The sequence below is a fragment of the Urocitellus parryii genome, chromosome 5 (genome assembly GCF_045843805.1).
Source record: "Urocitellus parryii isolate mUroPar1 chromosome 5, mUroPar1.hap1, whole genome shotgun sequence".
Lineage (NCBI taxonomy): Eukaryota > Metazoa > Chordata > Mammalia > Rodentia > Sciuridae > Urocitellus > Urocitellus parryii.
The window spans coordinates 83,188,074-83,212,849 of NC_135535.1; the positions used below are offsets into that span (position 1 = coordinate 83,188,074).

The window sequence follows — 24,776 nt, forward strand, 5'->3', positions numbered from 1 at the left end:
CTTACTTGATCAGTGCCCAAAATCATGTAAGCCACTTACTTACAATAAAGTTCTTAAATATACTTCCCACTGGTTCTGTTTTTCTGGTTAAACCATGAATGATATAAACACTATGTCCACACAATATATGACACCCAAATCTTTCTCAAAATTGCATAATGAATAAAATCCTTTCAATTTACTTTACCCAAATAGATTATTTTCAACAACATATCAGTGCTTTAAACTCTTCCTTAAAAAAATGAAAAATGAATGAAGACACACAGAGATTTTTTTTAAAAAGAACAATACAAGCATGCAAATTAAAAGCAAAGCAATACTATGGAGGATATCTTTTTTAAAGGTTTTATGATTTCTCAAACATTAATTAGCAATTCTCTTTTTTTGGGGGGAGGGGGAATACCAGGGATGGGAACTCAGGGGCACTTGAACACTGAGCCACATCCCCAGCCCTATTTTTGTATTTTATTTAGAAACAGTATCTGAGTTGCTTAGTGCCTCACTTTTACTTAGGCTGGCTTTAAACTCTGGATCCTCCTCTCTCAGCCTCCCCAGTTGGTGGGATTACCTGCATGTGCCACCGTGCCCAGTGGCAATTCTCTTTAACAGAAAGATATTCATAAAGAGGTGCAAATCTTTCTTTCCTCTTTATGTTCTGCCAATTCAATATGCAATCCATCACCATTTTAGATTTATATAGGTAGATTATAAAAATTGTATATTATCTATTACTCATTCAAATAATAGCTAGAATAAGATCAGTTATTACCACACACACAATGTTTTATAGCCAGTCTCAGATTGTGCATGCAATATTTCAAACTGAATTAAATCATAAGATGCAGAGTCATACGGTAATCCCAATAATGAGAGATAAACACAGGAAAAAAGTTAAGAACCTATAGTAAATACTTGAAAGAGTTGAAAGGAAGGGTAAATCAGGTATAAGAACAATTTCCTCTTCACATATAAGACATAAGAAAAAGAATTCTTTCTGATGTCTCTGAAATTCTGTTCCTTAACATTCCATTTAATTTTGCAAAATTATTTTAAAATTCTACTAAAATCTTACAGTATTATCAAAGTAACATCATAACTCTTAGGTTAAGTAAGTCAAACCTAGGGAAAAGAGTTGTGTACTTTATGTTTTGGTTCAAATTATGATTTTTTTAAAAGGTGACAACCTGCTCATATTAGAGATTTTTCTGAGATGAAATTTTGAAAGAAATTAAATACATATGGAGATTCACTGTCCTCAAAGTACTTACTTAGATATTTTTTCTGTTTATACTTCCAACAACCCAAATAAAGGAAGCAAATAAAATTAAGTCCTAAATAAAAGGTGATGTTATGTTATTATATTTTAGGCCAAGCCTAACTGATGTACATAAAGAAACAAAGAGAGACAAAGATGACAAAGTAAGAATGAAAGTATGTTCTTTCTTTTTCTGTCCAGGAGACATGAGAATATGCTTTATATAAAGAAAAATTATATTTATAGCATTTTATCAATATAATATTAATTCACCCAAAATGTATAGTCTATTCATATCTGGAAGGGTTTAGTGCAACAAATAAATCATTCCATAAGTTTCAATCAGAAAGAGCTTTAATGCAGGGAAACACCTAGCTATAAATTCATTCAAAGAGCTACAGAGGACCAAAAGTTAAGGGAGGAAAGTAGAGGTGGGAATCATTAGCTTTCAGATTCCTCTTTCACAGATGGGATAGGAAAACAGAAAATTGCTGCTGCTATCACCCAGTGTTCAAGAAATTCATGGTTTAATTCAATGCAATATTATTTAATAGGTATCATGTGGTAGGCTATGAGTCCTTATCTTTTTTAAGAAACAAATTCTTCTGAGAGTCTAAAAGAAGCAATGAACTTCCTCTTCCCAGGAAAACACACAGGCTTTCATGGACACAAAACTCTGTGCCTAACTTACGGGCTATCATAGATGCTATTATTAGTTTTATTAAAGAGAATTAAGAGGCAGTTTCCCAATCTTAAAGATTACATTCCACTGAAAAGACATGTAAACATATTATTTAACACATAGTAATAGAAATGCAAAATTAAGTATAAGAGCAGAAAAGTATTATATTCATTTTTATAAAAAGAAAGGTTTAACAAAGGATTTGATCCTAAGGTAGGCTTTCTAGGTAGAGAAACAGTAAGAGAAAGGGAAAACTAATAGTTAAATGACAACATCTCAGTTATATATTCAATAGTATATATTATCACCTTCAATCATATGTGAGAATTTGTATTTTATATTCACAATACCTCTTCTGAGCAGATATTAGTACATTGTAGCAGTAAAGAAACAGGTACTTAAAAGGCTAATTGATTGGTCAAGTTCATTATTAATACTGAAGCTAGGATTCATGTCCAGCCTATATAATTCTTAATAGGAATTTTCAGGCAAAAGGAAGAGCATATAAAAAGCTAGAGAGTCATGAAACCACAGGACATACTTAAGGGAACAGCAAGTACTATACTTCAGTATAAAGAGCACAAAAAGAATAAGGTGATCACATATGCCCCAGTAACACATCTATACCAAATAAAGACAAAGATTTGAGGCTGGCTTATAGTTATGTGGCTTATGCTCCTGGGTGAACAATAATGTTATTGTGAGAAAATAAATATAAGAACAAGTGCAGGTTTGATCAATACAAGGGAAAAGATGTTGTGTTTTAGATATTGTTCACGTTAAGGTATATCCATCTGGAACAAGCCATGAGGGGCAAGAGCAAGAAGGCAAATAAAGATATATCTGAAGTTCTAAAGAAAGAGTGAAGGCACAAATCTGAAACCATAAATTAAAATTTATTATCAGAGTGCAAAAGATATACGGATTCAGCACAAAAGCCTAAAAGTCAACTTTTAAAAAGATAGGAAAATAAGTCAAATGAAGAAACCAAAAGTCAAGATCAGAAAAGGATTAAAGAATCAGAGTTTATGCAGTGTCATAACTAACAACCTGAAGGAGACAAGCTAACAGCATGAAATGTCACAGATAAACAGTAATTACTAGGAAAAAAAGAAAGGTAATTACCAGATTTGTTTGAGAATGGAGTACTTGGGGGAGTGGCTAAGGAAGGCTCAATAAAGAGACATTAAAACTAGGTCTTGATGGAAGGGTGTGATTTGTACTTGGTAGAGATGAAGAACAGTATTCTAGCTGGAGAGAAGTGCTAAAGCAAAGAACTGGAGGTAGGAATACATTGGGAAAACGTGCAGAGAAGATCATGAAACTTGGGTTTTACTGAGACACCAATACGTTCAGAGTGATAATGAGTGGAGTGAAGTCTATATGTTAGTCCATCACTAGATCATAGATTATAGTAATTTGCCACTGAAAAGAACTTTGGGTTTTGAACATCCTTACATAAAGAAACCACCTACAGAATGAATCAGAAGGCAAAGAAGCCAATGAAATTTGTGTTATAACATCCCAGATGAGATGTTATATAAACTAGTTTAACTGAAGTGAAAATAATAAGAAAGTCTGATGCAAGAAACAGAAAAATCTGACTAATAGTATTAAGTAATGCAGTTGTGTTTTTGTTGAATTTAAATAACTAAATTAATCAAGAGACAATGTAATTCAAGAAAAAGCTAAAATAAAGAGCATCTGACATCTAAAACTGAATACCTGCATGAAAAAACATTTCTTAATTGAGGTAGCACCTACAGAACCTATAATGGGTATCAAGAAGTTCCTTATGACCATGGTATTTATAAATATCTAAAATGTTCAGTTAATATGAAAAAGGTAAGTTAATGTAAGTTAATGACTTATTCTTATAAAAATATATTTGAACATATAAGGCTTTTACAGTTTCAAAACATTAATTAATTATAATTCCTACTTTAAATGGTCTTACATAGGTATGTTAATATTAGTTACCATACTTATAAATATATCACTGTAAGTTATGGGCTTCTGAAATGTGGCTTCAATTAGCCTTTGGGAAATGTGATAGCATATCTCTGAAACTCAATTTCCCATAAATCTTAGCAGGTAAGTAAAACATAATTATAAAATTAAAAGTCTAAAACAAAAACTTGAAATTTCTCTAAATTACACATATAATAATTGTAAATAAACTTTAAAATTATACGTATAATTTTCAATAGATAAACATAGAAAAGTTTATACTATGAATTCTATTACACCAGATTTTTTTGTTATTCTACAAAAAGTCTTAACTAATATACCCAAGAGGCAAAACAATGAAATTTTTTTAAAATAGATTTGACCAGTTACACTCTACACTTTCAAATTTAGAAAAACACTGTTCTTTTATGAAAACTGAAATACATTTGCTCCAAGAACTTGAAAGTCTACTACAGACTCAAGAATCTAACAGCAATCAGCAATCTGAATAAGGCAAAAACTACAATTTGCCCATAAGTGAAGCTTTTTATAATTTCCAGGACTTCATTAGAACTGTAAAATGTATACAAGACAAACATAAAAATGTGAATAACTTTCCAGAAATACATAATTCATATAACCTATACCCTTCTCATTAAGGGAGAAAAAACAACTAATTATTTTCAACATGTACTTATAAAGTATAATTGTCTATTTATTTCACTTTTTATTATAAGATACGAAATAAAACAAATACATCTCTGATTTACATCCAATGAAATTCAAAATATTTAAGCTCTGAAAATATTTAAACTCTGAACAGAACTGCCATGACCAGTAACAATTTCTTTCTTTCTTAAAAAAAAAAAGTGGAAATCAGAAATTATAAGCAACATATGTAATATACATATATAAAAATATAAAATATTTCAATTACATAAAGTACCAAATGTTCTTTAAAATGATCTAGATATGTAAATTTATTATTTGCATAGCTAATGCATAAGAAAAAATTAATTTGGGGGCTGGGGCTGTAGCTCAGTGGTAAAGCACTCTGCTCACATATATAAGGCACTGGGTTCGATCCTCAGCACCACATAAAAAAAATAAATAAAGATACTGTGTGCTCATCTAAAACTAAAAAAGATTCAAAACAATTAATTTTAATTCTAGCCATTTGACTTCATCATTTTTAATTAGGCATAGCATTTATTATAAGAGTGATGATACAATATTTGGAAATGCATTAAGGTACACAAATGGCCTAGCACTAGAGACAGTAAATATCAGAATCTAGTAAATAAAAGTCAAATCTGCATCATTTTTCATAACAATATTTTAACACTTTTGACAAAGTTAACTTTAAAAGCAGGCATCAACTAGCAGACTGCATAGATAACAAGGCTTTTTTATATTTTGCTTAATTTAAGATTAAAAACTTCTGCTTCCAAAAGTAAGAAAGACTAGGTATCTATCTAAACCACCCATAGAAAGCAATTAAAATACAAAACAATACCAAAAAAAGTTTTTCAGATACATTGTTATCTGAAAACTGGTCAAAATAGTAAGAAATAATCAGGCAAAAACTAATCATAAGGGGAGATGAGAAACTTTTTCCCTAAACATACCTGCCAAACTTTGTAAACCTCAACTGGATTTTCAGGACCTCAAGGAAAAAAGAAAAGTTCAGGATTTACTCAAGTACCCTAACTCTTAAATTGGGGGCTGCAAATAACTATATTCCCAGGATAAAAGTGAACCAAAACTAATACACTCATCCTTGAAGATAAGAAAGAAAATGTCCTACAAATAATAGTGAACTACGTCAAAAATAGAAAGGAAAAAAGAGGAAGCAAAAGAAAGCAAGGAAGAATGTAAGGGAAAGAAACAGATAATCTAAATGTAAATGCATCTGGTAATATGATCTCAAAATAGACAAAGTAGTAAAAGCAGAAAAGACAAGGGCAGAGGAAGGGACAACAGAGGAGAAAGGAAGGAAGAAGGAAACAAGAAAGACAAAATTGACATTATAAACTGAATGCATAAGTTTGACATCAGTTAAAGACAATGGTGAAGATTTAGTGAAATAACAAATATATTTGAGATTACTCAGACTGTATTACAGACAGAGTGTGAAAATGTGAAAAAGAGGTCAACAGTAGAGTTTTTAAAAGTCTAATTAGAGTCCCAGAAGGAAAGACAAAATGAAGCAAAACCAAAGTGGGTAGACACAATGGCTGAGAATTTTCAAGAGTAGAGTACTTTTCATAATTTGTTGAGTTTCTTGAATCTAAAGATCATTGGGTTTCTTGAATCTATAAGTTCAATAGAAATATTCATGAAACCCAACAAATTATAATCAAGGAAAATAAAAAGATATTCATACCTAGTATCATCACAGTGAAACTACAGAAAACCAATAATACAAAGCAAATTCTAAAGGAAGCAAGAAAGAAAAGACCACTTTCCTTCAAAGGAGCAACAATTAAAGCAGCCAACTAACTTCTCAACAATAATTATGGATACCACAGAACAGTGGAGTAATGTCAGCATTGTGCAGAGAAAAGAAATGACTGGCAATCTAGAAACCTAAGTCAAAGTAACTTATAAGTACAATGACAAGCGTAGTGATGCTAATAATAATGTCTTGTAGAGTTAAATATGATACACACACATAAACATAGATATTGGTATTAAATATTATATACCCACATAAAATCTTTATATTATGTAAATAGATATACAGTGTGTATATATGCATGTATATGTACATATGTATGTGTGTATATTTACATATAATAAATATAGATTTATGTATACATATACATACATATACATATATGTTATTATGCTATTAGACAACAATAGCATAATAACAGAGAGAGGAAATTTAAAAACTTCAAATCTTCCACAAGGAAATGTGGAAGACAAAGATACTCAAAAGACAAATGACATTCATTTTTGTTTGGTGTGTTTGTTTAAGTGCTGGGGATAAAATCCAGGACTTCAAGCATGACAAGCAAGCATTCTACCACTGAGCCACATTATCAGCCCTTATTTTAGGTTTTAATAAGTTAAGAATCTTTGTTAAAATTTCTAGAAAAACCACCAAAAGAAGAGAAGCAAAGTACATTCAAATTAGTAGAGCAGGAGCAAAAGGAAATTTAAAAACCAACTCAAAAAGATAAAGAAAAAGAAACAAAAAATAGCAATACAAAAAGAAAGCCAAAATTAAAATCATAAATATATATATGCATTTTTGTAACAGATATGTGTATGTGTGTATATATGCTCATATATACACATATAATTTATTACATTAAATATAAATGAACTAAATATTTCAATTCAAAGACAATGACTACCATATTATGCTTTTTAAAGAATATAAAGATAAAAAGAGATGAAGAAACAAAAGGATGGAAAAAGAAATACTAGTTAAATTCTAACCAAAACAGAACTACTGTATTTGTTATTGGATAAAATGGTTGCGAGGCAAAAAAAACCTAGAGACCTAATGATAAAAAGTTCAATAACCCAAACAGATATCCCAAATGTGGATGTGCCTAGTAACATAATCTCAAATTAAGTTACAAAGGGAAAAGTTACAGAAATTTGACTATACACAAAATTGTCAGAATATAGTAAAAGTACTAATAAGAGGGAAAACCCATGTAACTCTACATCATGTACAACCAGAAGAAAAAGTTATTGCATTTATGTAAAATGTGTCAAAATGCATTCTACTGTCATGTGTAACTAATTAGAGCAAATTAAATATATATATATATATATATATATATATATATATATATATAAAATTAATGAGATAAGTAGGAAACTTTTTTAAATCAGTAAAACCAGAAGGATAAACCCAAGAAAATAGAGGGGGTGGGGGACAAAGAAAAGAAATTAAAAAATCAGAAAAAAATATATAAAATTGAGAGACTAAGAACATTGACAAAATTTAGAATTGGAAAGAAAGATGTCCTGTCTCCCCTTCTGATTCTGCTGCACAACTGCCAGGAAAGCCCTGCCTCCCTAAACAGAATAGGCCTTTGTTCTGCTTACCCATACTTGGACTTAAAAACCCTTCTGGAATGCAGTTTTCACTTTATTAGCAGTATCTTTATAATTACTTTCCCTGTACTCACCCTTAAAAGTATATCCTAGTTATAATTCAGTAATCATTTGTTTAATTCTTTGTTTAATTTCACTCTCTTACTAGCTTGTAAGCTCCAAGAACCAGGTCTATCTTGTTTGCTCCCACTGTGCCACCTGTGGTTTGTATACAATAAATATTTATAGGATAGGGGTTGAAAACCCAACCAAGAGAAAATGGAAAGTAACTAGTCTCAGTTCCTAATTTCAACAAGAATAATAACCAATTATTGATTGGGTTATTTGTTTTTTGAGTATGTAGCTTTTTGAGTTGTTTGTATAACCTAGAGATTAGTGTTCTATCTTATGTGTGAGGGGTAAAAACTTGCTCCAAAGATGTAGGTTCTCTATTCACCTCATAGATTGTTTCTTTGGTTAAGAAGCAACTTTTTAGTTTAAATCCATCCCCTTTATTGATTCTTTTCTCCAATGAATGTTTTTGGCACGTTTGTCTAATATAAGATAATTATAATTTTGTGGATTAGTCTCTGTGTCCTCTATTCTGTACCATTGGTCTACCAGTCTGTTTTGGTGCCAATACCATGCTGTTTTTGTTACTATTGCCCTGTCTTATAGTTTAAGGTCTTGTATAAGGATGCCACCTGCTTCACTCTTCCTGCTAAGGATTGCTTTAGTCTATTCTGGGTCTCCTATTTTTCCAGAAGAATTTCATGACTGCTTTTTCTATATTGGCTGCATCAATGTGCATTCCCACCAGAAATGTATAAGTGTGCCTTTTTCCCCACATCCTCGCCAGCACTTATAGTTATTTGTCTTCATAATAGCTGCCATTATGACTGGAGTAAGATGATATCTTAGAGTAGTTTTGATTTGCATTTATCTAATTGCTAGAGATGATGAATATTTTTTCATATATTTGCTGATTGATTGTACATCCTCTTCTGAGAAGTGTTTGTTCAGGTCCTTGGCCCATTTATTGATTGGGTTATTTGTTTATCAGTGACAAATCCTCTGAAAGGGAAATGAGGAAAACTACCCCATATACAATAGCCTCAAAAAAAAAAAAATTGGGAATCAACGAAAGAGGTGAAAGAAATATATAATGAAAACTACAGAATCCCAAAGAAGAAATCAAAGAAGACCTTAGAAGATGGATAGACAGAATTAATATTATTAAAATGACCATACTACCAAAAGCACTATACAGATATAATCCAATTCCGATCAAAACCCTAATGGCATTCCTCATAGAAATAGAAAAAGACACAAAGACTAACCCACAAAATTACAATTATCTTATATTAGACAAATGCCCCAAAAAACATGCATTGGAGAAAAGATAGCCTCTTCAACAAATGGTGCTGGAAAAACTGGAAATCCATATGCAACAAAATGAAACTAAACCCCTATCTCTCACCATGCACAAAATTCAACTCAAAGTGCTCAAGGACCTAGGAATTCAACTAGAAACTCTCCGTCTAATAGAAGAAAAAGTAGGCCCTAATCTTCATCATGTGGGATTAGGCCCTAACTTCCTTAATAAGACTCCTATAGCACAAGAATTAAAACCAAGAATCAATAAATGGGATGGACTCAAACTAAAAAGTTTCTTCTCAGCAAAAGAAACAATCTGTCAAGTGAATAGAGAGCCTACATCTTGGGAGCAAATTTTTACCCCTCACACATCAGATAGAGCACTAATCTCTAGGGTATATAAAGAATTCAGAAAGCTAAACAACAAAAAACAAATAACCCAATCATCTCTAGCAACTAGAGAAATGCAATTCAAAACTACTCTAAAATACCATCTCACTTCAGTCAGAGTGGCAGTTCCTATGAAGACAAACAATAATAAGTGTTGGTGAGGATGTGGGGGAAAGGCACACTCATACACTGATGATGGGACTGCAAATTGGTGCAGCCAATATGAAAAGCAGTATGGAGATTCCTTGGAAAAGTGGGAATGGTACCACCATTTGATCCAGCTATCCTTCTCCTCGGTCTATACCCAAAGTACTTAAAAACAGCAATATTTACAGGGACACAGCCACATCAATGTTTATAGCAGCACAATTTACAATAGCCAAACTGTGGAACCAACCTAGATGCCCTTCAGTAGATGAATGGATAAAAAAAAGTGGCATATATGGAATGAAATTTTACTCAGCAATAGAGAATAAAATCATGGCATTTGCAGGTAAATGGAGGGTGTTGGAGAAGATAATGCTAAGTAAAGTTAGCCATTCCCCCCCAAAAAAAATGCAGAATGTTTCACTGATATAAGGTGACTGACTCATAGTGGGGTAGGGAAAGGGAGCATGGGAGAAATAGACAAACTCTGGATAGAGCAGAGGAGTGGAAGGGGAAGGGAGGGTACAGGGAGTTAGCAATGATGGTGGAATGTGATGGACATCATTATCCAAAGTACATGTATGAAGACATGAATTGGTGTGAACATACTTTATATACAGAGATATGAAAAATTGTGTTCTATATGTTTAATAAGAATTGTGATGTATTCCGCTGTCATGTATTTTAAAAATAAAAGCAATTTAAAAAAAACAATAACAAGGGCTGGGGTTCTGGCTCAGCAGTAGAGAGCTCACCTAGCATGTGCAAGGCCCTGGATTCGATCCTCAGCACCACATAAAAATAAATGAATAAAATAAAGGCATTGTGTCCAACTACAACTAAAAAAATAAATAAATTTTTAAAATAACAATAAAGAGTAATTTCATGAGGCTAAAGAAATGTAATTCTGAAGGAAAACTAAATAGATATATTGATACAAGACTGCTAAGCAATGATTTCTACTATTACTGAGCTACAAAGATTTTTTTGCTAATTTAGAATTACAATGATAGAGTACTATCTCCATAAAAAAATCACTGCTAAAGTTTAATTTTTTCAGTAATAACAGAAAATATCTACAACATTATTTTTAAGCTATTCATTTGTATATAAATATATTCTAAAATGTTCTAAAAAGCACACCAGTCTTTGTAAAAAGCAAACTCCGAATCAGAACAGATACAGATGGTACCATAAAATACTATAAGGGAAAAATTATATATAAACAGTAATTCATCATTAAAATATATAGAAGAGGACCAAGTTTGTCTTAAGTATTATAGTTATTCATATTAATATTTGTATTCTATGTGTATAGCTATGTTTTTAGAATAAATATAATTTATTACATTAGTTCTATTGTCAGTTGCACCACACAGTTAAAACTAGGCACCATGAAACCCAGTAAGTTGAAGCTACTCATATAATAGACAACTGTTACCAGAAAATATAAATAAATAACAAACACACAACTTGAAATCTTAAAGAACACTTACATATCATTTAGTCTTTCAATCAACAGATTAATTATCAACATTTCAAAGAAGTCACAGTTAGCTCAACAACGTAGCCAGAACTTTTCAGTGTGACTCTAAACCACAGTGTAAACCTCATCTCCAATGGCATAACAAATATTACTTGTATAATCCTCAATTATGTACATTAATGAACATGGACTGCCAGAAATTACTGAAAACCCACATTAAGACTAATACTTATTTGTTTAGTAATAACTCAGAACTTTATGGAAGCTATTGTCTTAGGTATCATTAAAATAAACTGACTCCAGAATAAAAGAATGTAAGTCAATAACCTGGAAGGTAACTAGAAACATAGAAAGTAGTAAAAAGAAGCTATATGGCAGTCTTCTCTTCGAATAATCTATTATTCGAAGATGCTATTAAATTATACTACAATGGAATAGAGTTTATATAATCCAGACAAAGTGTCTAACACAGATATAAAATAAAAAATATGGAAAGTTTTTAAACATTATCCATATTGCCTATTACATAGTAGTTATGTGAATATGTAATGAGTCACCTTGAAATTTTACCTCAAATATAGGCCAGACCAATGCATTTGATTAATGTTTATTGTTACCACTGCAAGTCACAGATAAATCTGAAGAAAAATATTCAAACAATCATTCCTCAAACAAAAGTTTGTAGACTCAGGTTCTGAGCTCTCATAGATGTGTAACACAGATTCTCCTGGAAAAACAGGGTTAGCAAGGAGAGTAATGGGATATTAATAAAATGACCGAGGTTGTTGTCCTAGGTTTTCCTGGCCAGGAGAATGGAGAATGGAAAAACTGAACCATGAAATCAAAAAGGCATCTGTCTTCCAGGTTTCTCTCTGCCAATGTCTTAAGAAAAATGTTTGAACTTTCCTGTTGGCTTTGTATGCAAATAGCTCCAGATGCAAAGTGAACCACATCTAAGTTATTTGGTTCAACATCTGCTGGTCCAATTCCCATTATTCCTTCTAACGGGTCGGCTTGTGACAGTTTAGTTTGCCCTCTTTATAAGCTGTTTTGAACGAGCTAATTTGGATTAAAGTATCTATCTGGACCACTTGTTTTTCCCTTTGATGGTCAATGCATTCTAATGTGGTCTGTGTAGTTCTACAAGAACTGAGAAACATTATTGGAAAGGACAATATTCAAGGTTTTGCCTCCCACCTCGCCTTCTAGACAATTTATATTTATACAGTTAAAAGTAAAAAGCGAAGAGTCATTTGCCTGTAAAACAGCACCACCCACTTTGTACAAAATGGCAACATAACAATGCATTCTGACCTGATATTCTTTTCACGCAACTGCTATCAAAGTTTTGAAGCTAAAATTACTGATGAAAGTGTTTGCCAACATTAACAATAGATTTCATGAAACACCCTGTCCTTCAAGGTGACAGTTTTCATATAACATCACTAAAATAGAATAAAATTCACAGCATGTGGCATTTAGTGTCTGTTACACAGTATAACTGCAAATATATAATAAATGAGTGAATGGAGGATGAATGAAAAAACAAACCAAAGAATTAATTAAATAAATTCCATGAATTCTGAAACTTTGGGTCTACTGCAATCAAAAAATATGATCAAAACCACAGATGCCAAACTAAGATACAATTCTTAGAACTTGCAAGGTCAACTAAAGACATGGTCCCTCTTTCAAAGAGTATATGTACAGAACTTGCATTAAAGGTGAAAGTGGACAAAGAAAGAAATCAGAATGTAAGTATAGGTATACTCTATACTGTGTATGTGCATGTGTGTGTGTGTGTGTGTGTGTGTGTGTGTGTACACATATATAGTAGTCATTAATTTTGAAGTCTCTGCTCATAGTTTCCTAAAAAGAACATTACCAGTCCATTTATGAAAGAAACATCTTTGATTTAGAAAAATTATAAATAACAATATATTTCCTAGTCAAAAACTGAAAAGTCCTTTTCTAAAAAGTACAATCCTATAAATAGCCTAATTAAAAACTTTCTTCTATTATGCACAAAATCTAAAATTTTTTCCTTTAGAAAAATTAATAAGAAAAAAGGAGGTAAGAAAATTGGATAGTGCTATTATTGCATATAGAACTGTAATATATTAAACTAAAATTTGGTCTAACTTCTACTGGTACCTATTGGTACACAGCAGAACTAGAACAGAGATGAGAGAACAGACTTATAAAATAGCTGTGCTTTCATTCACAGAATCTATAGCTACTCTTATTAATCATTATTTCTAGGCATATGTCTGAGCTGAGGATGACCAGAAGTAAACTAAGTCCCAAAGGAAATAATTTCTTAGCTATCTTTGAATAAATACCAAAGATTTTCAAGATTAATGTATTTTTAAAGGAAAGTTTAGGTTTGTACCCTTCTAACTTATCATCGAAAGACTATTTAATTCACCCAACAGAATTAAAAATAATCAAGAAGAGATAACTGAAAGTAAATCTGTTCTACTAATCACCAGGAAATAGTGGGCACTGATTTTTAACAAGGCATAGTGCTATATTAGGCACTTAGGGGCTGGAAAAGTTTAAAACCTGGTCTCTGTCCTCCAAAGCTCAGACTAAAAAGGAAACATAGAGATGAGTCATACTGATAAAATGATACTAAAATTACAAAATAAACACCCATATTCATAGCAGCCTTATTTAAAATAGTCAAAGGTGGAATCAACCCAAATATCCATGAACAGATGAATGTATTAAGAAAGGAGATCAAAATACACAATGGAATATTACACAGGATTAAAAAGGGAGTAAATTTTGACACATGCTACAACATGAATGAATCTTTAAGATGTTATTCTAAGTAAAATAAGACAGTCACAAAAAGACAAATACTGGCCAAATGTGGTGCTCATGCCTGTAATCCCAGCTACTCAAGAGGCTGAGGTAGAAGGATAAAAAATTTGAGACCAGTTTGAGCTACTTACCAAGACCCTGCCTCAAAATAATTTTTTTTCAAAAGGCCTGTAGATGTAGTTTAGTAGTATAGCACCTGACAAACATATACAAGTTCTTGAGATCAATGCCCAGCCCAAAACAAAAGACACATACTGTGTGATTCTACTTAAAGAGGTATCTATAACAAATTCATAGAAACTGAAAGTACAAAAAAATAATAAAATCAATAAAAAAAAGAAAAAGAAACTGAAAGTACAAAGGTGATTGTCAGGGACTGAGGAGAGAGGGAAAACAGGGAGTTGTTTAATAGGTATAGAGTTTCGATTTTATAAGATACAATACTGACCTATATACTTTAAAATTATTAAGATGGTAAATTCTGTTGCATGTGTTTTACCACAACTTTTAAAACTATGAATTAGCAAGAACTAAGCACAAAACAAGTACTACAGGAATAAAATGATAACAGTTCCTCATAGGAAGAAGTTAATGAGATACAGAACTAATTTAGAATAAATTTAGTATAAAGCTTTTCTTAAAAAATATGACTCAGGTAAGCATATGGGAGACGAGGAAAGATATTACAATTAGGAGCAATGGCAAAGGCACAGAAACACTACATAGATCATAGTTTAGCTCACAGGCTTCTAAGAGAATAATCATAGAAAGCAATCTAGAAGGTAAGACTATGGAAAAGGAGGAAAAAGTTTGAATAAAGGCAATTCTTCTTGGATAGCTTTCAATGAAATAAAGTAATAATATCCATGTTTATAGAGAGTAAGAGCAAAAGGTAAAGAAGAGATTGCTAATTTCATATTCATCACTTACCTCCTCCAATTCCTGATAATGGATGTGTAAAGACACATATTACAAGTTAGATGCTCTACCATGATATAAGCCCACAGATAAGAATTTGCTTTCATTTATGCTATCTGGCAATTAATTAATTAATTAATTTCATCATCAGAATTACATATAAGCTAGAATTTTAAAAGGCTCCATTATGTTAATGATGCTAATGTACAGAAAAATGCAGATCTTGAGGTACTTGGACCTACTGACAGATTGGCAGGTTATAAACAGACACTTGGAGAAATCCATTAATTATTCCTGTTGCTATTACAAAAATCATGCTCCATCTAACCCTGAGTCCTGAAAAAGTACAAACACAAGATCTACTAATCCATTATACTCTAACAAAATTCCTTAACCTAACACCAAGAGTGAAGATTTTCATTTCCCCCATGAATACTTCAAAACCTAAAACAATATTACTGAGTTATCGTCTTAAATTTTAAGCTACAGTAAAACTTGATTAATATTCATCTATTTCAAGAAATATTTTTCATATATATCATAGACAGCTGAGGCTATACCTCAGGTAGAAAAAAAACAAGCAAAAAATTTGTCTTAGGCTGAAAAGAATCTCAGATCTCTTAAAGGTTCTATCTTCACAGGTGTTAGTGTAGAAATGACTAAATTGTTATGCCAATTAGCCTATTCATATCACTCTCATCTAAACATTTTTTAGCTACCTAAATCAGAGGCTGACTTCCCCAGGAGCCAGAAGAAAACAAACTACCTATGGAAGAGAAAAAAGATTGCTTTGGCTAGAAGAACATGTAGCAGGTTTTTAACTTCAACCCTTAACCAGGTTTGTTTTTTCTCCTTTCTGCAAAAAAAAAAAAAAAAAAAAAAAAAAAAAATCCCAAAAGAGTACTTTCTATAGCTCTGGGAGATTTTGTTTTGTTTTAAGGAAGTGAGGAACAGACTCTGTGTGTGTATGTGTGTGTGTGCGCCCACACACACAGAAAAGAAGTTGTTCTTTAATTCTAACTGGTTTCAGCTTTGAAGACTTTGAAGACTTGAAAAATCATATAGTGAACACACATATCATATAGTATTGATCTGAACACAAAAATCATATAGTGTTCATTTCTGAGAAACAGAAATTAGATAATTTTCCCATAATATATAATTCTTTAGTATACTGCCATAAGTTATTACAGAAAAACAGATTCTGTTCCTGCTTTTATAGAAAGTTAAAAATTGGTTTCAACTTCAAATCTACTCAATCTATTTCCTCAAAAACCATGGTTAGCCACCTATGGGTTTTCCATGAACCTACAATCTCACCAATCATCCTCTCTACAGCCTTTGACACTAATTGATAATAGCTTTTTCTAACTTTTCTAATTTCTATGCTGTAGTACTTAACTACCCTCCCCTTACCTCACAGAATTCTATTCTCAATGGACACCTGTATTAATCCATTCAGCCCTACTCTTTCTATACACTGTTTCTTCCTGTGATCCCCTGCAACTTTTTGTGACCTTTTTATTTTAATCTGGTACTGAGGACCCAACCCAGGGCCTACATGTACTAGACAAATGCTTTACCACTGAGTTACATCTCTAGATTAATCTACAACTCCCAAGCTCAGAACTCTAGCCCTGACCTTTCTACTCAGTTCTAGAGACCTTAAATACACAAGTTTAAGAGAATTCATTATGTCCCCACTCTCTCTAAAACCAACCCCGAAATTCTCTATTTCTATTTCTAGTCATACTAACAACATTTCTTCATAATCAAGGCTTGAAACCTCAAAAATCAATCTGACTCCTCTTTCACAATCACATCTAGTCAGAAAGTCCTGGTGCCTTTTTTAAAAAAATTAAGTTACTGAAAAGAACTGAAATAGAATTAGAAAGACTAAATTTCATCTCTAAACATACCTATACCATCATTTTTTCATCTGCACAACAGGAAAAGGGTAGTTGTTCTGTACATAAATACATTACACAAATATCATTTATTATCCTTATGCTTCCTATTGATTTCTACTGCCATCTTAATCTATTCATTGATTCCATTACTAAATTCATTCATTTTTTCCAATTATTCATTCTACAAATACTTATCAAGGGACAACTATAAACTAGACACTATGCTTGGCAGTTAAGATACAATAATAGTACAAATAGACATGATGGCTAAACTCACAAAACTTAAAATCTAACTGAAAGTTGGATAATAAGTTGCATGTAGACATGAGAGGGTTTAGTGGGAAGTTTCACAGAAAAAGAAACATTAAAGCAAGAAATAACATAATTAATAAGTAAGACGGTAACAAATGGGGAAAAGTAGCATGGGAAGTAAGGGAGACAATTCTGGGCAGAGTACACAAAACATGAAGCAAGAATGAGCATTCTATCTAGGCCATCCCTTTTTGTTCCTCTGTTGCATTTTTGTTCCATTTGTCTTCCTCCCTTCAAAATCCTCCCCTACTGAGGCTAGGGTTATGGCTCAGTGGTAGAGCGCTTGCCTCACATGCAGGGGGCACTAGGTTTAATCACATACTACTATCCCATCCATATCTGTCTTTTGAAATCACATGCATCTTTCAAAGTTCAGATCAACAATATATACTGACTCAGCCACACCAGGCATGAAATAAGCATTTACTAAATGAATGGGTGACAAAATCATCATTCCTTTCAAATGACAAATGTGCTTCACAAAATAAGTATGCATGTGCTTGCCCTTGCCCTTGAAATATGGATTAGACTATGCTCTACACAACACTGTATCCTCATGGGGTCTAATGCAAACTAAGCACTCAATAAACACTTGTAGGATGCATACCTCCAATAATCTAGGATCAGGCAAAACTGTCAAAGAAAAAGACTTTCATCTTTAAGCCCTAACTTTATAATGATTTGACAAAAAAAAAAAAAAGCCTAGCAAAGTCAAATTCTTATATAGACATGAGTTATACTACTACTGAACATTAGATTTCTTAGAAATATTTCTCAATAATATAATTTTTTGTACTTAATTTCTTTAATGACTTGTGCATGCATCTGTGTGTGTGTGTGTGTGTGTGTGTGTGTGTGTGTGTGTGTCAGGGGTTTAAATCCCAAGACCTTGTACATACTAAGCACAAACTCTACCATTGAGCTACACCTCCAGCCTTGATGATTTATTTTTAATATTCAATATTTCTAAATGATTTTACTATGAGCAATTTAAATACTAGCAAATAAATGTTATTTTTAGGATATTAAATGGCAGTCTTTAACAAATGATCAAGACGAAAAAATTATTTGACACCTCACCTTTCTAAAACTAAGATAAATTAGAAAAATATAAATTATACTTTAATTTCATTTAATGTTCCGAAGATCATTTTTAGGATCAAGCCATTATCATGGAATTTGTAATGTAATTCATAATTTTCTCTTTAAAATTAAAACTAGATTAAAGAGTCAATCTTCTGATCAGAGAAAGACAAGTGAAAAAGTAGAAAAAGATTCTGAAAAAGGCAAAAATGTTAAATGGGGAAAAACTCCTAATTATTGTCTATCAGTACCTGTAGGGAAGGCAGCCCAAGGAATAGCAGGAGATGTTGTTTGGGTTTCACCATTTCCACCATCAAAAGTCTCTGCAGCCTAGGAAAAACAAACAAATAAACAAAAAGGCAAGATTATTTTAGAAGATCTAAAAAGTAGAAATTCTATTTAAGTGATCAAATATGCCTATCTTCTGTAATAAACTAAAAACATTTTTTAATTTTTTTATTTGTTTTAATTAGTTATACATGAGAATAGAACATCAAATACTTCCAAATTCTAAATACCCAGTTGCTCTTCAGGGTTTATTGCTGCCTTCCCTACCATACATTACCACCCACAGCGCCCATATCCTATTATCTTCAAGTAAATATCTTTCTTCCTTGTTCAAATAAATCTCATCTCAATGAAATTTTTATTTCAGACATCCTTAATCATGTTTTCATTTGTGAACTTTTTTTAACTATTCTAACTTAATTCACCACAATATTTACCCATCCATATAAGAAATATAAAAATATAGAGCCCAAATCTTTTAAATTAATTCACATTAGACTTAGAGATTTAGAAAATTAAAAATGTAGAACCCAAATCTTTTAAATTAATTCACATTAGATTTAGGTATTTAAAAAAAAATAGGAAAGGAATTCTCTAGCTACTTGAATAATTACTAGCTGGACTTACTAGCATTAACATTAGAAAATTCCTAAAACTGACATTTTGATGATCAAGTGCTCCAATTTTGGGACAGTCAATTACTGAATTTTGAGTTTGTGGGTAAGAATACAGAGTTTTCTGTCTCTTAGGTGACCAGGTCACAGTAAAATTATTACTAAAAATTAGAGCTATAATTTCAATTTGAATTCTGCATTGAATTGTCAGCCAAGGAGAAGTCAAGTGAAACAATCTGCCACAGGAACTAAGTGACACTGGATATAGTACTACTTGCTACAAGCTGAAAAAAAAATAAGCATATTTTATATGACCAAGGATAGTAGCCTGACATGCTTCTACAGCTGGGGTGAAAAGAAACCTAATAGCAACAATTATTACAATGTCAGTTGACACTGCACCTATGAAATAGTGAAAGGAATACATGGATTGAACATAATATTGAGGTATAATTGTTACTCAAAGAGCACTACCCATTCAGTTTTATATATTTTATATATTAAGGATGGCTTAAACAAAGGGAATTATTCTTGATTGTATCCTCCAAATAGCCAACAATTTCCAAACAATTAACAATTGTTTAACAATTAACCAGATGATAATATGGAAATAATATATTTCAATAATATAAATAAGATTCAATCACCTCAGAAAAACTAAAATACTAAATAAAATGCAGAAAACACTCAAATGTGCTAAGCAAAAACCAGTGTTAGATGAAACACAAAAAATAGGTTTGTCCATACACTAAATAGCTCCTATTGATAGATATTAAAGATAAACAAAACAGAAAGTTATCTTAACTTCAAAAAAACACCATTCTTTCATAAAATTAAGAACATTATATGTATACTTAAAACCTTATTTCTCCTATTAATGACATTAATTACATTCCTTAATTTTATGATTCACTTTTTATCAAATCCAAGTGAGGTGAAAATTGTACTTTAAAAAAAAAGAAAAAAAAATCGCAGAGCTCACTTGATGGTAGTTCCAGGACTTGAGCTCAGGCATCCTGACTCTTAATCCAGAGATTTTCCTGCAAGACTATACTGGCTCCATAAAAATAACTGGGTTATAAAATATTTCAATAAAATGAACTCACATTGAAAAGGATTAAGGAAAAGACACTGCTTCTTCAGTTAACAATTTCCACTTACAAAGTATCCAACCAAAACTTGAGAGAATAATCTAATAACACAAACATGCTAATTAGTTTTATAAACCACCAAAAGGCTATGTACTTCATATGCTAAATCAACTCGTTACAGGTGTAAACATGCAAATGTGACAAGATCTCTAACACTCATTCCTCATCTCACAAGTATTTCCTAATAGATATGTATCCCAGCAAAATCATCTGCTGACAATTTTTAAAACCTCTTCTTTAGTGCTTCTACTGGTAGCACTTAATTACCTCAATTTAAATCATTCCTATGGGTAAAACCAAACCTTCAATAATAATAAATCAGTTTTGACTTTCAGAGGGATGATATTTTTTAATTTTTCTTGAATTCTCTTTTTTTTTAATTCCAGGATTATAGTCAAGATGATTAAGAAAATATCATGAATGCCAACAAAAAATAATATATTTTCAAAATAGATTACTGCATTATAACCTTACAAAAGTTAAAACCCCAAAACATAAATAATAATACATACCTCAAAACCACCAAAATCATCATCATCCATTCTTCAAGTGTCACCTGAAAAATATCAAAAGACACTAAAATAAGGCCACACACACAGCCATTTATGTCAAAACACTTCCCCAACTTAAATGTACATACATTTTGATTTTTTCCCCCAACTTAAATGTATACACATTTTGATTCTTACAGGAAAACTACTTCTTATGTGTTAAAAAAAAAAGTTTAAACTATCAATGTATGCATTTTTTAACACCAAAAAAAATGGTAATTGACTTTGACTTTCTGGCAAAATTAGCAATTTCTGTAACTTTTTCAGTAACCATGTATTTTGCCATTTTATGTTCAGACGCCAGGAGTGGAAAAATATTCTTTTACATTTTAATTTTCTTTTCCCAAATTGGCGCTAGGGCTCAATTCAATAATGCTTCCTGCTTTTTGCATCTATTCCTCAGTTGTCTGGCAACATCAGCACAAACGCTAGCTAAGAACAGGACTGTGGTGAATTGTTGGAAATCTGTCCTTCACCACAAAGGTTCTTCCCTCGGTTTCATGGCCGGGCTGATTTAGATTTTCAAAATTGATCAGCATTTTTGAGCTGTGGCCACAATTTTTGGAGCATTTTGATATGTGTATTTTTAGCTGAAACTGCTTTGCACTTTTGGAAAAATGTGGAGCAAGTTACTAGGCTGATCAAGATAAATCAAGTCATGTATTCATGGGAGACTAGGGATGAGAAAAACACAAGCAAATATCCAGATTTCCTCTCTTCCTTAACCTTAAAGTATGTAAGAGACAAGCAATAGGATAACATATACTTCATTCTGTTCTAAACACATAAAAATGGAAGGATGAACTCATACTAGTACCTGTGCTTAAAAAACAAAATAGCAGGGGCTGAGGATGTGGCTCAAGCAGTAGCGTGCTCGCCTGGCATGCGTGCAGCCCGGGTTCAATCCTCAGCACCACATACAAACAAAGATGTTGTGTCCGCCAAAAACTAAAAAATAAATATTAAAAAAATTCTCTCTCTCTCTCTCTCTCAAAAAAAAAAAAAAAAAAAACACAAAATAGCAGCTTTACCTAACAAACCATGAAAGAACTAAAAAACCTGAAAAGGTAAAAATAAGTATTAGATGGTCCGCCTTAATATGGAAAAAAATTTCTTACATAGTTTTTCAAGATATGATTTGGAACTCAAAATTGTGAGTCAGCAGCTGCAAGTGACACTTTAGTCAGTAATACCTGGGTTTTTTTTCTTTCAAAAGTGAGTATATTCAAATACTAATTATAGTTTCCTTGACACAGTAATACAAGATAGACTTGATTACAGGAAAATAATTCTCTCCCACTTCTCATAAAACAGCTATGGAAATTAAGCCATATGTCAAGTAATAATCCTAAAGGCATTTTCTAAGATTCCTGGCTTTTAGCAGTCATCTGTAGACATGCTCTGTTTGCTCACTGAAATTAGTATTAGTGCCTTTGAAAGGAGAACTTAGAAAATTGTTAAAATAAAAGTTTAAAATGTTAATCTTCATGGATATTTTAATAGGCAAAGCAAATTTGTTTGCATAAAAACTCAGTAGGTAGATAGATTTAAAACAAAAAGGGCATTAAAATGGCATTGGTATGTGATTTTTGAAAACACCTAAGAGCATTACTCTTAGAACCAGAATATGATAGCATATTGTCACCATTACCACAATTTTTAACAATTGGATGAAAAATTCTAAAAGATGTATTTCTCCAAAAATTAAGCTAAGCAAGGCATCCACATACAGCACTTACAAAATATAAACCAGACTTACAAATTTTTGATGGTGGTTAGTTTGAAATAGAATTTATATTAATTTTGTGTTGCAAGTGAACAGAATCTGTATGATTATTTTTTTCATGAAGAAATTATGAAAGAAGAATTATATGGATACTGAGAATTGACCTAGTCAGACTATAAACACCAAGCTTGTCTTAGCCACATGTATCCCACAAATCTCAAGAGACAATTAAAAGATATTTTTAGTATCTAAAAATGCCATACTCAAATAATATGGTTTCAAAAGAATGGTATTTTTAGAGTAATTCTCTTAGGCTTTTTCATAAATCACATACCAATAAATTATTTGTAAGGTGCCAGAAAATTTGAAAACAAAAACAAATACCCATACAAAACAATCATTTCAGTTTGTTTGGTTATGGTAATGAATCAACTACCATCCTAAGTCTGATTTAGCTCACAAAAGAACATATTAGTAATTCCTGATATTTTCCATATCCCAGCAACTTCTATATACTAAAGGCAAATGACAGATTTCCTCTTCATTTTTTTCAAAGCAATATTGATATATTTCATTTTAAAAAATGTGTCCCTGTTTCTTAGAATATAGTACTAGAGAAGTAAAAACTATTTTAAAGCAATAATCTTTCTCTAATGTAAACATCAAATCCTGCAAGTTTGTTTCTCTTTGAACATTCTGAGGAGTAAGAGGAAAGAAAATTAATAGCATTCATTTGTAATAATCAATTTTACAAAATACAAAAATTTAAAATTAGTTTTTAAAAGGAAATATTACAAGTGTGGCCTTGTTATAGATTTAGCCACTCCAGTACATTTCAAATATTATTTTATCTAAAATGCATTCCTACAAAACATTTTAGAGTATTTCTGCAACTTAACATGCTAGCCTCTAAAATACAAATATTCTAAGAATGTACCAACACCAAATACGACTTTCATCTAAGTTACAGAATCATAAGCCTGACCAAACAACTAAGAGATCATGTAATTCATTCTTTTGTGTCATGGCAGGAAAAGACGTGGAAACTTTGTTATCAGCATGAGAATTTACATTCAAAATTTTCAGAATATCTAGGTTTAACAATTGTCAAAAAGTAAAAAATCATTCACAAGATAATTCAAGAAAATTTTCTAAAATTAAAGGATGTTATATACAGATTTAATAGGTCTATCAAGTACCCAAGAAAACAGAAGAAACCCACACCAAGACACAGTAGAGCAAAGATCAGATTCAAGAAGCTTCCCAAGACATAAAATAGGGTTTATAGAGAGAATGAATGAAATAACGGCATCAGATTTCACAACAGCATCAATGAAAAACAATGGAACAATGCTTTTAAAATTCAAAGGGAAAATGATTTATAACATAGAATTCGATAATTAGCCAAACCAACAAATAACTGAAGAACAAATAAAGTCATATCCCCACCTATAGTCTTGAAACATTTTTTTATTTCCCACTTTCTTAAAAAAGTTATGGCATTAAACCTAAGGAATAAGATAAAAACGAAGACTATGTGGAACTGGGAAATGAGATCCAACTATAGTAAAATGTGAAATGAAAAGGGAATTCTTCCAGAATGATGATGGTAAACTAAATTCCCAAGATACCTATGTCACAGGATCAGAGAACAACCAGTCTAGGTTGAAGCAGATCAGGAAGCTCCTCCAGGATGTATTCAAGCAAATGAAATTAATAGACTATGTCATATGTTTTACCATCATTAATGCAATTTTTTTAAATGAGGGGAAATTTTAGGGTTGGATTAGTGACAAAAAAACTAACCAAATGAAAACAGAGAAACCAATATGTTGGACAAGAAAAGTAAACATTATACACTACATTTTCCAGTTGTGAATGGCATTCATATAATCAAAATAATATAAACAATAAATAAGTTATTACATCAAAATTAAAATATAACCATTTGTGAACTATAAAAGGAGATGGGATATGTGCCATGGGGTAGAGCATGTAATAAAAAAGACAACTTCAAGTCCTAACTTTAATATTAGAAAGCTGATGAG

General features: G+C 31.6%; 1 protein-coding gene across 1 annotated transcript in view; it reads right to left on the minus strand.

Annotated features, from left to right (window-relative positions):
- Positions 1 to 24,776, minus strand: part of Ccdc91 (coiled-coil domain containing 91) — a 332,645-nt gene that overhangs the window by 237,501 nt on the left and 70,368 nt on the right. Inside the window, exons 2-3 of the mRNA XM_026410706.2 lie at positions 20,964 to 21,007; positions 18,650 to 18,728 (exon numbers count right to left, since the gene is read on the minus strand). Coding sequence (XP_026266491.1) covers positions 18,650 to 18,728; positions 20,964 to 20,993 — 109 coding nt within the window. The 5' untranslated portion in view covers positions 20,994 to 21,007. The remainder of the gene's footprint in view (positions 1 to 18,649; positions 18,729 to 20,963; positions 21,008 to 24,776) is intronic.